We start from the raw sequence: 16,218 nt of genomic DNA, 5'->3' as shown, positions 1-16,218 counted from the left end.
TAGTCTTGATAACAATATTAGGTAGTACATCCTATATTCGTGTGTGTGTGTGTGTGTGTGTGTGTGTGTGTGTGTGTGTGTGTGTGTCTACATCCTGGCTACATCTCTTTGCACAAGCCATAGAGAATGTGCATCGCCTCTTCAGCCAGTTGTTTGGGAGCTGGCTGCACCAAGTAAGACAGGGAGAGTGGTGTGAACACTTGGGACCTTCCACAACTGACAGCTGATTTTCTAAGGGGCCTCACCCTGAGCACAGACCTCCCGGTTTCCCCCGCCTCACTGGCAGCTGGTTCCAATGGCCGAAGAGCCTGTGCCCCTGGCTCCCAAGAGCAGAGGGCCGGATAAAAAGGCAGCTCTGCTTGCAGCTGGAGCCAACCATCTCGGAGCCAGCCGTCCTTCTTCTAGGGCTCCACACCAAGAGGCCCAGAGGGCCGACCGCTCTGAGCTGACCCAGCCCGGCACACCCCACTACGACTCCCGGAACCCCGTCACTATCCACACGGCCACGAACAATCCTGCGCGACTAGCAGTCTCATCAAGTTATTTCATTACTGAAAAGAAAACACAAATGGGATAAATTAAATGTGGATTGGGTATTAGATCATATTAGAGATTGTGTCTGCTGTGATATCATGTTGTTCTTGCTAAGTGTCAATTCTCGGTACAACAGAATGAAGCCCTGCCTGTCCTGCGCCATCCTCACAGTTGCTCTTAGTCTGAGCCCGTTGATGCAGCCACTGAGACAGCATAGTAAAATGGCTATAGAGGAAATGTCCTAAAATATAATGGGCAATAACTATCATTTACTTTGAAATACTTCAATAAATATAGACAAAGCAAAATTGGCAAAATGACCCAAAAAATACTAACTATAGGTGATTAGACTATCACCTAAAAATAAAAACAAAAAGGGATGTAGCCACATGACAACATGCACAAGGCTAGCATATCTTCACAAATTATATATTCTTAAGTAACTGCAGAGTTAATGGACATTTTTATTCAGATTTTCCCACTTAATAGTTTCACAATAGTTACACTGTTTTATCTCAAACATTGCTTGTAATGTTACCCCAAAGCATGTTGTAGCACCTACACTTATGTCACAATGCCTCCCTAAATCACCATCCTTCAACTCCCAGAAACTCACAGCACCCCTTCTGCTTTGCCTCGAGGGTCCCTCTGAGTAAGAAGTGAGCTGAGGGCAGTGCGTGAGTACTTGACGCCATTGAAAATATAGGTTGTTTGCTTTTTCGGTTTGTTTGGGTTTTTTAAACTTCTGAGTTGCCATTTTATTGATTTTAAATAATCTATTCAGTGTTTTTTCCCAAAACCATTTTGTTGGGAACTAATACAGATACTGTTTCACATCAAGCAGTATTGTACAACTGCTCCCACAATCAGATTCAGAACATCCTCTTCCTTCTTGAATTCCTTGACAGTAGCTCTCTTCACACATCCGCATCCCCAGGACACCCCCAGGAACCCTCATTCTACTTGCTTTCTCTAGAGCTTCATCAATCCCAGGTCTCACATACTGAGAAACAGAAAACCATGTGACACAAATTCAAGAGAGTTACGTCTAATGACAAAAAAAATCTGAGATAAACCACAAAATTAAAAAAAAAAAACAGAAATGATTGAAAACCAAATCAGACCCAACATGCATCAGAGGGTGGATCAAGTGACAAGGTTTTCTCTTTTCTTTTTTGTCATAGAATCTAGTGCTAGAGTAACAAACTGTGTGTGCATATAGCATTATGATTCTGTTAAACGGTTTCTCTAGAATAAGTGCTCAGAAATGAGTACTAAATATAAACAGAAATATAAACATGCATTCTCCCCAAAAATATCCCACAATGCTATATAAAGGGCTGTACCAATTTACAATGACATAAGCAATATGTGCCAGTTTTAAGTCCAGAAAAAAAAATATTACTAGCACTTTAATTCTTAAATTTTTATATTTAAAATTTATATTTAATTTTTTTTAAATTATGTATCTTTGATCCTAAGGGAAATAACATCTTTGTTTAACAGTGACCTGGCTAATTCTTATCATTTGTCCATTTTTTACTGGAATCATGAGGCTTTCTCACCAATTTTAATGAGCTCTTTCGATATTACTATTACTGTCTATTGGCAAAATGAATATATTCCCTAGACCGTAATTGTTATCTTTTAGTGTAGTTTTGTTTTGCTTTTTGCAATAGAAGATAATATAAGCTTTTGCTATTTACATATTAAAATGTATCAGTCTTTTTCTTTTTTAGGCTCTATTTCTCAACAAATAGAACACCTCTAAGAATAGCTTGGCCTAAGGTACATTTACTACTAGCCCGTCCACACAGTGCAACACCACAAAAGTACTTTGAAACTGTCTGATAATTAGAATGCTTGACTCCAGTCGCAAAATTCTATTGATGTTATGGCTTCATACTCCTGGACTCTCTCCTCTCCTCTCCATCGCCGCTCTCATCAGCCTCCATCACAGGAAATTCTGAAGGCACGCGCCTCCCATCTGGTCTCCTTGCCTCCAAAGCAGTCCGCCTGTCCGGCAGGGCCATCTTCCATAGGTCCTCCCTGCACAGCCCGTGTACAGCTCTCCAGGAATGCTTACCCTGTGCCAAGCACTATTCATTAACCTCATCTTAAAACTTTTAAATGCAAGGCCCTGGTTTCCCCATTTGACAGAGGAGGAAACTGAGGCATACAGAAGTTAAATAACTTGACCAAGTTCTCAAAGCTAGGAAGCCGAAGAGTCATAAGGCAAGCTCTGCGCTTGCTCCTGACACCAAAGCCCACGTACCCTCTCAGCGACGGCACCACACTTCTTCCCAGACAGACGTTCAACTCTCAGCACCGCCTGCAGGCCACTCTGCCCTTCAGCAGCACACTACTGCCTAGAATTCTTCACAAGTGTCCATGCTGCTTCTCCACTCAGTCGCCTTGGTCATTCCATTCTTCCATTGAAAATGCCCCTCCATGGAAATAATAATAATTTATAAATTACCAAGGGTTCATGGGTGAGGGAGGGCGGGAGAGGGAGGGAAAAAATGAGGAGCTGATACCAAGGGCTCAAGTAGAAAGAAAATGTTTAGAAAAGGATGATGGCAACAAATGTACAAATAAATGTGCTTGAGACAATGGATGGATGGATTGTGATGAGAGTTGCACGAGCCCCCAATAAAATGACTAAAAATAATAAATAGATAATAAAATAAAATAAAGCTTTATTGAAATATATAAAAAAGAAAAGAAAATGGTGGCAACATATGTATAAATGTGCTTGACACAATGGACAGATGTATGGATTGTTATAAGAGCAGTAAGAGCCCCCAATAAAATGATTAAATAAAATAAAATAAATTTTTTTAAAGAAAATGCCCTTCCATCTCCCTTTATCCCTGACATAGGTAATTTCTATTCATCTTTTAAGACTCAATCAAGCCTCCCCTGGGAAACCTTTCCCTATATTCCTCCTTCCCCACTCTCACTCTCACCTCTGATGCCCCTACCTCTGTGCTTACTTCCACCACTTATTTACTGCATCGCTATCGATTTCTGTCCTATGTCTACCTTCTCCGCTAGATCTTCAGCAGCTGAGGCAATCATAAACATCCCTATGCCAGTGTAGTGCCTGACATGTAAGAAGTTCTCGGTACTTTATCATAGGGCTCAGAATAATGAGAAACTCAGAGAATATTTAATCAGCAAATTCTCCAACATTCTCAAACTGCTTCACCAAAAATAGTATATTAGAGACTTTTTGAATTATATGAGATAACCCTGCCCATCTATGCATTTGACAAAATACATGACTAATGAAAATCACAGACCACTTGCTGTGAACACACAGAGAAAGAAAGATCATTTGGGGACTTGAACATGAATAATGCTTAGCAAACAAAGTCATATATCCATCTTCTAAGTCTAATACCTGAACAATATGTAGGTTGGGGACCACCCATCAGCCATTCTCTTACTATAGAGCAAGGTGTCAGATATTGACCCTTTCAACAATTAGCATCTCACCTTTGTTCTCACGCCACCTCCTGAGGTAGAAACTTACAGAAGCACTTCTAAATAAATTTAAAGTCTAGAGATGGTTAGCTCATGAGACAAACTATTAATGATAAAATGTCAGAAACATGTGCAGCTCCACGTAATGAATTCAATAAACATCCTAAGGTCAAAGAGGTCTTCCTGCAAAATACATGTCATTCTGTTTACATCAAACACCGAAAACTCATTTACAAGTGAATGTCATTTTCATCTTTGTTCCATAGCCAAGTGCATCTCATTTGCATTCATTTGTTTCCCTACTGGAGTGCTCGGCACTAGTCTACGGCTGGTGGAGCTGTGCTCAGTACCTGCTACTCACCATAGGCCCATGCTCAAGTCAACTGCCACAGGCCTGAAAAAGAATCCCAAAGATGCTTTCAATATCTTAAAATAGTGTGAAAAAGAAAGTTAAAAGTTTGACTGCCGGCACATTTACAAATCCCCGTTATGTCAGGTGAACGCTTTTCTTCTTGTTAGGTGTCATTTCTGGGTCACAGCAATAACCTGTACAACAGAACTGAACACTACCTGGCCCTCCGTCATCTTCGCAATCTTAATTATGTTTGAGCACATTGTTGCATCCACTGTACTGTCCATCTTCTCAGGAGTTCTCTCTTTTTCATTGACCCTCTACTTTATCCAGCATGACATCCTTTACCAAGAACTGGTACCTTCTGATAACTGGAGCCTCCTGTTGACCTCCAAAGTACGTGAGACGTTTGGCCATCCTCACTTCTAAAGAGCATTCTGGGTGTGCTTACTTCAAGACAGATTTGTTTGTTCTTCTGGTAGTCCAGGGTGCTTCCGATATTCTTTGTCAAGACTGGGGTCTTAAAAGCTCAGGAGCAGCCATCTAAGGTGCAACAATTTGTGTTGGAGGAAAAAAATAATGATGAAAATCAAAAGGCTTTGGAGCATTTAGTCTGATGGACAAACGGACCACAAAGCTATCAGCCTCCACAACCCTGAGACTAGAAGAACTAAATCCAGAGACCAGGTGCCCCGCTCTGAAAAGGGTCACCTTAGAAAATCCTGGGTAGAATGAGAGAAAAATATGAGACAAAACCCAAACTCACTAACGATACCAGACTTAATAGTCAGAGAGAAGTGGAGCCCTCAGTCCCTCGTTAGAACTGGAACGGAACTCACCCCCAAGCTAGAATACGATTATTTATTATCAAAGGGGCAGCCTTTATCCAAAGAACAAAGTACTGAGGGTTAGGAAAGAAGGCAGAGTGGAAACAGGGAACACAAAGAGAGGGTGGGATAAATGATGGAATATTGAGTATTACACTAGATGAATTGAATTAAAATGTGTTTAAGCTGTTGAAAGTAAAACTGATTTTTTGTTTGATTTCTTTTTTTTTTAATCATTTTACTAGGGGCTCATACAACTCTTATTACAATCCATACATACATCAATTGTGTAAAGCATATTTGTACACTCATTGCCCTCATCATTCTCAAAGCATTTGCTCTCCACCTAAGCCCCTGGCATCGGCTCCTCATTTTTCCCCTCCCTCCCCGCTCCCACACTCCCTCATGAGCCCTTGATAATTTATAAATTATTATTTTGTCATATCTTGCTCTGTCCGAGGTCTCCCTTCACCCACTTTTCCGCTGTCCATCCCCCAGGGAGGAGGTCACATGTAGATCCTTGTAATCGGTTCCCCCTTTCTAACCCACCCTCCCTCTACGCTCCCAGTATCGCCACTCTCACCACTGGTCCTGAAGGGATCATCCGCCCTGGATTTCCTGCGTTTCAAGTTTCTATCTGTACCAGTGTACATCCTCTGGTCTAGCCAGATTTGTAAGGTAGAATTGGTATCATAATAGTGGGGGAGGGGGAAAAAAAGAATTATTGAACTAAATGTGAATAGGATGACTCTTCCTATTAAAAGATGAACAGTGGCTTTGCTATCATGCAGAATGCATTAGAAAGTGGATGACTGCAGATGCAATTAGGTTAAAATCTAATACCTGATCATTTGAAAATTTTTTGATCCATTTTAAAGTCTTTCTAGTTTTAATATATTCGGCTATCTTTTTGATTGAGATTTTTGTCTGTTTTATTGTTATTGTTAGTTTAAATTTTATTTTCTGTATATTAAATCGAGGATCGGTAAATCTATAGAGACATGAACTGGATGAATGGTTCCTTGGCGTTATGGAAGAGGAGATTGCGGGGAAACGAAGAGCTACTAATGATGAGTCCAACAACCAAGAAAATGCTTTAAATCTGATTGTAGTGATGATTGTACAACTCTTCTTGATGTGACTGAACTATTGAATTGTATGATATGTGAATTATATGCCAATAAAACTATTTTTTTATTAAAACAAAAAAGAAAGTAAAACTGATGATCTGTGCTGTAAATCCACAACCAAAAATTAAAGAATACATTTAGAAAATAAATGTTCCTCACCAAAATCACAATTCTAATTCATCAATTCCTCTGCAGTTTTCGTTATCCGTTGTCTAACTCTTACGTGCATACAAAGTAACTGAAAATACTGGGACGGGGTCAAGTGCGCCTAGGTCTTCAAAGGGACTTCACTGCTTTTTAACACTTTTAAGGGGTCTTTTGCAGAAAATGCCAATGCAATTCGCATTTGATCTCTTGACTGCTGCATCAATGATGAGGACTGATTATGGATCCAAATAAAACGAAATCTTTGACACCTTCCCTCTTTTATCATTTTCTTGTATCACCTATTGGACCTGCTGTCACAATTTTTGTTTCCTTTACATTGAGCTGTAATCCACACGTAAGGCTGCAGTCTTTGATTTTCATTAACCAGTGCCTCAAGTCCTCATCACTTTCAGCAAGCAAAGTTACATCATCAAGCTTTTCTCCATTTATTGTGATGTCACCAATTGGTCCGATTGTAAGGATTTTTTTTCTTTGCCTTGAATTGTAACACATACAGAAGGCTGCAACCTTGATCTTCATCAGCAAGGTCTTCAAGTCCTGCTCACTTTTAGCAAGCAAGGTTGTGTCATCCGAATCTCACAGGTTAAGAAGTCTTCCTCCAATCCTGATACTGAATTCTTCATATAAGTCCAGGTTATTTGCTCAGAATACAGATTGAATAAATATGGGAATTAAAAAAAAATACAACCCAGATGCACAGCTTTCCTGATTTTAAACCATGACGTATCCCCCTGATCTACTTGAACAACCACCTCTTGGTCTATGTACAGTTTTCACATGAGCATATTAAATGCTCTGGAATTTCCATTCCTTTAAATGTTATCCAAACACAGTCAATAAATCTGCAAGGTCAGCAATTTGAAGCCATCAGCTAAGGCTAAACAATGGGGCTGTATTCTTTCTTAAATATTTACACCATCAAAACCCTGTATAGGCTCACTATGAGTCAATATAGGCTCTGAGGCAGTGGGTTGTGTTTAGCTTAGTATAGTTTAGTTTAGTTTGTTTGTAACCATCTTACTGGTCTTCTCTGCTTTCAACCAAGATCCATCTAAAACCAAGTCCTCTTCTGAATCCAGCTTGGATTTTTGGCCCCTCTCTGATGCTGTAGTGTTGCATCCTTTTTAAAATTACTCTTAGAAAAGTTTTACTTGCATGTAATATTAATGATATTGTTCAATAATTTCTGCATTTGGTTAGGTCATTTTTCTTTGAAATGGGCACATATATGGATCTCGTCCAGCCAGTTGGCTATATAGCCAGCTGTCTTCCAAATTTATTGGAAATAGACTAGTGTTTCCAAGGCTGCATCAGCTTGTTGAAATATTTCTATTGGTGTTGCATCAATTCGTGCAGCCTTGTTTTTCAATAATGCCTCCAGTGCAACGTGAACTTCTTCCTTCAGTACTATCAGTTCTTAGCTATATACTACTTCATTTAATAGTTGAAGTTGACCAATTGGTTTTGGTACAGTGACCGTGTGTATTTTGATATTTCCTGCATTGTTTAATAATGAGAACAAAACTCACTGCCATCAAGTTGATTCCAACTCAGAGCAACCCGATAGGGGAGAGTAGAACTGTCCCCATGGGTTTCCAAGGTTGGAAATCTTTGTCAGAAAGTCTCATCTTTCTCCCATGGAGTAGTTGGTGGGTTGAACTGCTGACCTTAGAGTTAGCAGCTGAACCGATAACCACTATGCAACCAAGGCTCCTTCAATATCAAGAAATGAACTTATTTCTTCATTCTTTCCTCTTGAGAGATGCTGAGCATGTTCCTCTCCTTTTAACCCAGGTCTTTGCACACTACATTATAATACTTTGTGCTCTTGAGTTAAACTTTGAAATATTCTGTTCAGCTCTTTTATTTTGTTATTTCTTACATTTAACTTAGCTACTCTACATTTAAAAGCAAACTTCAGAATCTCTTCTGACATCCACTTTGGTCTTTTCTCTCCTGTTTTTTTAATGACCTTTCACTTTCTTCAAATATAATGTTTTTTATATCATCCCACCGCTCATCACATCATCTGTCATTAGTATTCAATGACTCAAATCTATTCTTGAGATGTAATCAAAATGCAGTTGGGATGCGCTCAAGATCACATTTTGGCTCTCTGGACATGTTTTAATTATCTTGAACTTCAACCCCAACTTACATATCACCAATTAGTGGTCTGTTCCACAGTCAGCCCCTGCCTTGTTTTGGCTGATGATATTGTTTTTCCCCTGTGTCTTTCCACAGACATAATCCATTTAATTCTTCTGAATTCTATCTGACAAGGTTCCCATGGATAATCCATGATTAAGACAAAGCAAACTCACTGCCATCGAATCAATTCTAACTACAGCAACCCTATAGGACACAGTAGAATTACCCCATGAGTTTTCAAGACGGTTTAACTCTGTACAAGAATAGAAAGCCTCCTCTTTCCCCCATCAAAAAGTCTCATATTTCTCCCATGCAGCACTGGTGGGTTCAAACTCCTGACCTTCTGGTTAGCAGTCCAACTTGTAATCCACTACACCACCAGGGAGTGGAAAAACAGTGAACAAGAGTCCTGAAATTCTCAACAGGCTCAAATTTCCTTCCTTCGTAGGACCCTCAGGACCACAGGTGAGACCTCTTGAACTTCTCCTACACACACATTTTCATGTTTAGCAAAACTAAGCCAAGCTAGACAGGTAGACAGGACTGAACTCAATTGACGAGGATGTATCAAAATTTAAATGAGTTCACGTCAAAGACATTCTCTAGCTTAATTGTTTCTAGATCATAAAACCTGGAGATCTTTCAACTTACTTTACCATCATCATGTAAACAATTCATTCAGTGGATCCAATTATAAAAGATTCCAACTGAATTTCTTGACACTTCCTACATCAAATAACAGTGATTAAACGAGGATGTAAAGTATGCTAGGAGTGAGGCAGTGGAGTAGACAGGCCAGCAATAAATTCTGGGGCTATTTCCAGCTGCCTTGGATACATAAATCTCATTTGCTTTATCTAGAAAATAGACTGTTATGATAATTAAATTAAATGGAGAAGATTAATAAAATAGGTGCTGTCATGGAAACCACAAAAGAAAGCTCTTATTTTATAACACCATTAAGAGAATAGAAATATGGTCAATATGACTATCATGAAGTCTGAAATTACCTATTAAAGGTAATAATGCACTAAAATTCCTTCTTTGAAACAAACATAAGGTACAGGATATGCACAAACACCTACAAATGGAAAAGCCAATACCCTAAATCCACATTTTAGCTTATTAGCTTTAAGTAATTCAGAAAGCCTACCTACTCCACAATTCTTCTGATGTGTTTTCTTTGCTCCATGTCTTCTTGTTGGTAAAGGCGTTTCTTTCAACTGCTTTCTGAAAATCACGAATAAGTTTATAAAAGATGACATCCTACATGAGCTCATTTCTCATTGGACTGACTTTTCGCATACCTGAAAGCATTTTGTTGCTCACAGATGTGTTCTGGTATGGTCCGATGCATTCAAGTAAGCTTGAATTTAACCTAGCCATGTCTCCATTTACCTAAAGGAACCAACAGCTCAGTGCCAAGTATAAAATCTTCTCTTCTGCCAGTTGTCAGAAATTTTAAAAACCATCTTTGACCTTCACTGTGTTCTGATCTAAAGCCATCTGCTACTGCACTTCTCTTCACTTTATCTCCTGTCACACAGGGATTTCTACCTAAGGCTTTCCACACAAATCGTCGGAGTTGAGTGTCTCCTATTCAAATACAACTTGGCATGCAACCATATTGCAGTAACTTCTAGAAACATTTCTGTACAGTCAACACTAACAATAAGAAATGTGTATTTTCAGTCATTTCATACAATTCTAAAGAAGGACAAACTCGCTGCCATTGGGCAGATTCCAATTCATAGTGACCCTACAGACAAGGGAGAATTGTCCCGGGGGAGAGGTGTTCCAAGATTGTAACTCTATATGGGAGTAGAAAAAAAAAACTTCATCATCTCCAGTGGTGGTTTCAAACTGCGGACCTTGCTGTTAGCAGCCGAATGCATAATCCACTATATCACCCCGGCTCTTTTTCATGCAGTGTAGAGTTCTATAAACGAGTATCTGAGTAGGGAAAAAAATTACAGTACTCATGATATTTGAATATTTAATATCTCTTTCACGAATGTCCTCGCTCTAAGAGAAAGCATTTCTCTTAAATGTTTAATGTAAATGACCAAAGATCTTTCTTTTATGTTATGAGCTTTTCATTAATGATCTTGGGCTTTAGTTGTTTATTAGTTATTTTAAATTTTTAAATCTAAAAATATTGTACGTGACATAAGAGCGGTGTCTTCAAAGAGGAGCTACATGCAAACGTATTCAGCCCATCCTTCTTTTAATCGGGGAGGGGGGACGGGGGGGGGGCCGGTGTTCAGGAGGCATTAGCAAGTTGCCAGTGGAACTCCGGCACAACTCATCTGAATTAAACGACAGACAGTCGCAGATGACAGCAGCTCTCCTTTCATCTTTTGTGGGAAGGTCACCCAGCTCAGAGAGAGCGCCAGGCCCCTTCTGGAACTAAACAACTTGGCCCCCTGCCGTCTGTTGCGTCCTCCCCTTCACAGCTCCCACCTGTGGCCCAAGGGTCACGTCTGACCTCCGGGTAGCTAGCGTCCGCGCCTCAGCTCTCTTCCCTTTGGGGAAGCAGCAGATGGCAGGGTGCGCCGGGCTGGTACCCAAGCTCCCTGACACACAGGGGCACTTCAGCGGGGACTAGTGGGCGCCTGGACCGCCCTCGCCCGCCTTCTGCCCTCGGTCTCCGGCAGGCCGCTCCGAGTTCCGGCGCCTCGCTCCCGCTCCCAGGGCTCCCGGGGCTGTCCCGAGGCCCAGCGACGGCCGTGAACCAGGACAGCAAGCCTGGCTGCGAAAGGAAGCTGCTGTCGCCACATGGCGCGAAGCCATGAGCGCCAGAGGGTCTCACAGACCGGTAGCGGGCCGCACACCGACCCCAGTGCGGTCGCCCGCGGCCCCGCATCTCTGCGCTCCCGCAGGCCGCGCTCACACAGACCTCGCGCCAGCGGCCGGCCAGTAGGCACGCGGGCCCCAAGAAAGGAGCCAATGGCAGCGCTCGGGGTAGTGACCGCAGCCAATCAGCGCCTATCTGCTCTAGAACCCCATCACCGCGCCCCCGTTACCCTCGGGACCGCAAACCGGTGTCGCGCGGCCCCTGCTCGCCCGGTTCCCTCTGCCTCTGGACGGGAAAGCGTTTCAGAGCAGAGCCTCGCACAATTGCAGAAGACGTCTTGCTGGATTCTCCGCTCTCGAAAGTTCTACTCACGGAGGGAAACGCCCGCGCGCCCACCTGCCCTGCATTCTTAACCTCCTCCTGCACCACCCAGCGAAGCAAGCCATTATTTAGTGCGGACAGATAGAAAAGGGGAGCATCATTCTTCGTCCTGTGCGTCCTAAGCGCTACGTACGAACCGTGCGAATCCCTGTCTGAGTTTCAGATAGAAAGATGGCCTGGAAAGGGGTCTGCTGGAGTAGCAATAACCTAAACAAAAACTCCGCTGGGCGTTCCTATACTGCAGTCAATAAAGGTCGGTGAGAGTTGGTGTGAGCGAGCAGGTGCCCGGCAACAACTGGTTCATAAAAGGCCGTCTGCCTGTAACCCCGACGTTGATCTAGTTGAAAAGAAAACACAAAGCATAACGATCGATTTTAACTTTTTTAGAGCTTACTGTGTGAGGTAATTTCAGGTCATTCACCAAATTTAGTCATTTCGTCTTCACAACTAGCCTATTGCTAATCTCAAGATTAGAGTGCTAATCTGAGATTAGGAAATTAAGGAGCTAAAAAGGCTAGTCCAAGATACCACATTCGGAAATGGAGGACTAGAATTTAGCGTCTGATATGTTTGGATTACCAAGACTTTTTAATGCCTAAATTGATTGAAGCCGAGCACCCTGAGTCTTCCACTTTCTAAAGAGCACCAGTCTTTCCTCCTCTTCCTCTCCCTCTCTTTCTCCCTCTCTGCCTCTCTCCCCCTCTCCCCCCTTCCCCTATATGAATGCATATATGTATATCTATGTATGTATATCTTAGTACAAAATTATTTGGTTAAAATCCTAGAGGCTTCCGTTGATTCCAGTACAATCCTCAAAGTCACTGCAAGCAGAATGTGAGTGGGTTTTTCATCTCTAGAATTCTTTCTTAAGAGAAAATATGGGAAACTGAAAAGTTCTCTGAGAAACACTCATTCAATGGAGCCATTTAAGGTAAAATTATTGATTGTGTGGCACTGATTTGAATTGTCTAATATATAGCTGGGTTAATTATTTATGACAGGATGCATAAGCATACAACATATAGAGGTGCCCTCCTGGTGGGGTAGTGGTCAGAGATTGGAAAGAAAGATGAGGCTGTCTGCTCCCTTAAAAATGAAAAAAAAAGTTTTTAAATAAATAAATGGAAAGTCTTGGAAACTCAGAGACAATTCTACACTGTCCTATGGGGCTACACTAAATTGGAATTGACACAATGGGCATGAGGGCTTTTTGGTTTTTGCTTATGGACAAATAATTATATGGGTTAACTGAGGCAGCCTGTAGAGAATTACCAGTGGCCTACTATTAAGAACTTTTAGATCTGTGCTCAGTTTTCATTATTTATATATACATTTATTTTAATAATTTGGGGGGTAATAACTTCTGATAGCTACCAATCCATAAAAGGACAGACAACTTGAGGTTTTGTTGTTGTTGTTGTTGTTGTTTTGTTAAATCTATCCATTCTAAATGGATTTTCTTTTCTTAAAATTTTTTGTTCATTTCCTCATAGACTACTGCCACACAAAACAAGAGTTGTGTGAGGTAGAGTTGAGGGAGAATGGAGAAAACATGCTTTTTGTAGATGATGTATTTGCTTCCCCATGTTTGGACTCTGGGCAGCCTTTCTCGTTTCCTCTGAAGATTGATACAATCTGACCTCAGAACATTCTAATATGCTGCTATATTGCTGGATTTGGTTTCAAACATCACAGTATGACACAGGCAGTGAGAGATACAGGCTGAGAACAGGCGCTTGAGTTAACTTCCATCTCTGTGCATCAAGTCCATCCCTGAACCTGGAGGGGCACATCCCAGGTCCTCATCCACAGAGCAGGAAAAATTACAAATAGCATTTGGACTTGCACAGACTACCCCCGGTCTTTGAAAAATAAATGGACTTTATCACCGTATTTACATGTTAATACTCTCCATAAATTTGTCTTTCCTTCTTGGGCTCTCTTTTGCAAAGCAAAACATTTTCTGATCAGCTGACATTACATTTTCTCATAAAAGACTTTTTTTTTCAGATCGCCACACACAGAAGTCAGACATCCATATCCTGTCCCAACAATTCCCCCACCCCCGGCCCCCACCCCCAGACTATGATAGACCAGAGAAAGTCCCTGCAGGCCACCAGGAACTCTGCAGGGTTATTCCCCAGAAGTCTGCGAGTTGGAGACTATCGAAACAAGTAGGATGCTGAAAATCAGGGCTCGTCAGACTGATTGCAGTTGTGTTCAGACCCTTCTAGACCTACTAGAACCCACTTGCAAACCACTGGGAAAATGCTGCAGGTCTGGATTCTTAGCATGGCGGCACTCCTCCTTGGGGCTGTTTAATCCTCCACATAGTATGGAACTGAAGTCTTTCCAGTGTGGGTGGAGGAGTGGGCGCAGGGAATGCACCTTCGTAATTTGGCTCTCAAAAGTGTGTTTTTTATGATATCCTTCCATTAACCCCATAACCCACTGCCATTGAGTCGATTTCAATTCAAAGTGATCCTATAGAGCATTTCGATCCAGACTGCAGATTTTCACCGAGCAGAGAGCCTTCCTTCTCCAGCAGAGGGCTGTTATGGTTGAACTGACAGCCTTGTGGCTAGCAGCCCAACATCAAGTCCATAGTGCCACTGGGCTCTGTTTCACCGCCCTTTGAATTATCTTTTTTAAACCAATGAATAATGTCACTGTTTCTAACGTTGTCATTTTAATTCTGGACCTCCCAGCATTCTTACAGAGCATGATTTTGTATAACGTGGGATAGAAGCAAGAGTTTATGGGAAGGATGGGAAGGGGTAAGGTGGGGTGGGGGGGTGAGAAATGAAGTTTATACTAAAATAGATCCTCCATCAGTATATGTTGGATGAATATTCAAGTGTATGAAATCACAAAAAGTACTGAGCTTGTTTCCTTTTGGCTTCCCCAAAAAAAGTTCTGTCAGAATGGAACATGATTAGAAATACGGATTCTACAGTTCATAATTCCTTTGAGCAGGAAGCACTTGACATTTTTTTTTCCTGGAAGGTCGTTAACATCTTTCTGCAAACAAGAAAACACTTTGCATGATTAACAATAGTTTAGAAAACAATTGCTTTGCCTCTAACCGGGAGCCTGTGAAATGCACATATGGAAAACCGTACATTTCCTGTTACGTTTATTTCATGACTAGTCCAAGTGTTTATTAAATTCACATGTCCTGTGATGTATTTTTGTGGACAGGGTCCCTGAAGTTGTTTTCTAATTGAAATCGTTTTTAAAGAGCCCGCTGAAGCTGCTCAGTGAACAAACTCTCGTTTGTAAGTATCTTTATTTTTCTTAAAGATTGCACAAACTGAAAGCAAGACCAAAATACTATGTCCACTGTACATCATTCATGGTAAAATCACACGCACCACATTTGCACTCCACCAAACAGGACATTTTCTTTAAAATTATATATTGCGTGCTCTTAGATTCATGCTTTAGATGTTTTTACATTTGTCATTATTCTCTTATAAATAATTGCAACTTGACCAATTTGTACACCTGCTACCACTATGCAGTCAATGAGTCTGGAGGCGCAGTCTTTGACACGAGGACAGTTGAAATGGAAACCAGTGTACGGGTGCCACGTCTACCACAGTGTAACTAGCTCGTTTTGCCAATGTCAAACACACACAAGAACAGCAACATCGTTTCGAAGGCACAATTTCCTCCACCGGGAAAAAAAATTAAATACGTGGCGGTTAAAACGGAGCGGTCTCGAGGGTGCTGCGGCGTTCCCAGGAACGAGCTCCTAGGCCCCCGGCACCGGCGCCGTTCGGAGGGTAGCTTTGTGCGCAGCGCCGGGGCCCTGGGGACGCCGAGAGCTCCGTCTTAGGGCTGCACCGCGGCCGGGATTTCTAAAGCTGCCTCCGAGCTTGTCCTCGACATTGGCGGCCCGGGACGAGGAACCTCCGCCCCGCTCCGGGCACACCCTGCAACCCTTCCCCGGCCAGTTCCTCTCTAGTCCCGCTCACCGCCGCCCCCGGCTTCCGGGTCGCTCTGGTCGTCCGTGAAGCAGACGTCCACGTCGCTGTCGTCGTCGTCGTCGCTCTTGGGCTGTCTGGGCTCCGGGGGGTAGTCCGGCTCTGCGCCCGGGCCGTCGCCCTCCTTGGGGAGCAGGCTCTGGCCGGGGTGGCGGGACTTGACGTGGCGCTCCAGGTCCCGGCGGCGCACCAGGACTTTGCCGCAGAACTCGCAGCGGTAGGGCGTGTTGCCCTCCGCGTGCAGCCGGATGTGCTTGTTGAGGTTGCTGGGGTCGCCGAAGGGGCGCAGGCACACTTTGCACTTGAGCGGCTTGTAGCCCGTGTGCGTCCGCATGTGGATCTTGAGCCCGTACTTGCGCGAGTACAGCTTGCCGCAGTAGAGGCACAGGTGACCGGACTT

General features: G+C 42.5%; 1 protein-coding gene across 1 annotated transcript in view; it reads right to left on the bottom strand.

Annotated features, from left to right (window-relative positions):
* Positions 1–15,795: 15,795 nt before the first annotated feature.
* PRDM13 (PR/SET domain 13) overlaps positions 15,796–16,218 on the bottom strand; it is an 8,105-nt gene continuing 7,682 nt past the window's right edge. Inside the window, exon 5 of the mRNA XM_004710926.1 lies at positions 15,796–16,215. Within this exon, the coding sequence (XP_004710983.1) occupies positions 15,796–16,215 (420 nt within the window). The remainder of the gene's footprint in view (positions 16,216–16,218) is intronic.

Source organism: Echinops telfairi, unplaced genomic scaffold (assembly GCF_000313985.2).
Source record: "Echinops telfairi isolate 266 unplaced genomic scaffold, ASM31398v2 ScPeMD7_3533;HRSCAF=4204_0, whole genome shotgun sequence".
Lineage (NCBI taxonomy): Eukaryota > Metazoa > Chordata > Mammalia > Afrosoricida > Tenrecidae > Echinops > Echinops telfairi.
Note: the sequence above shows the minus strand (reverse complement) of the source record. Positions and strands in the feature narration are given on the sequence as shown.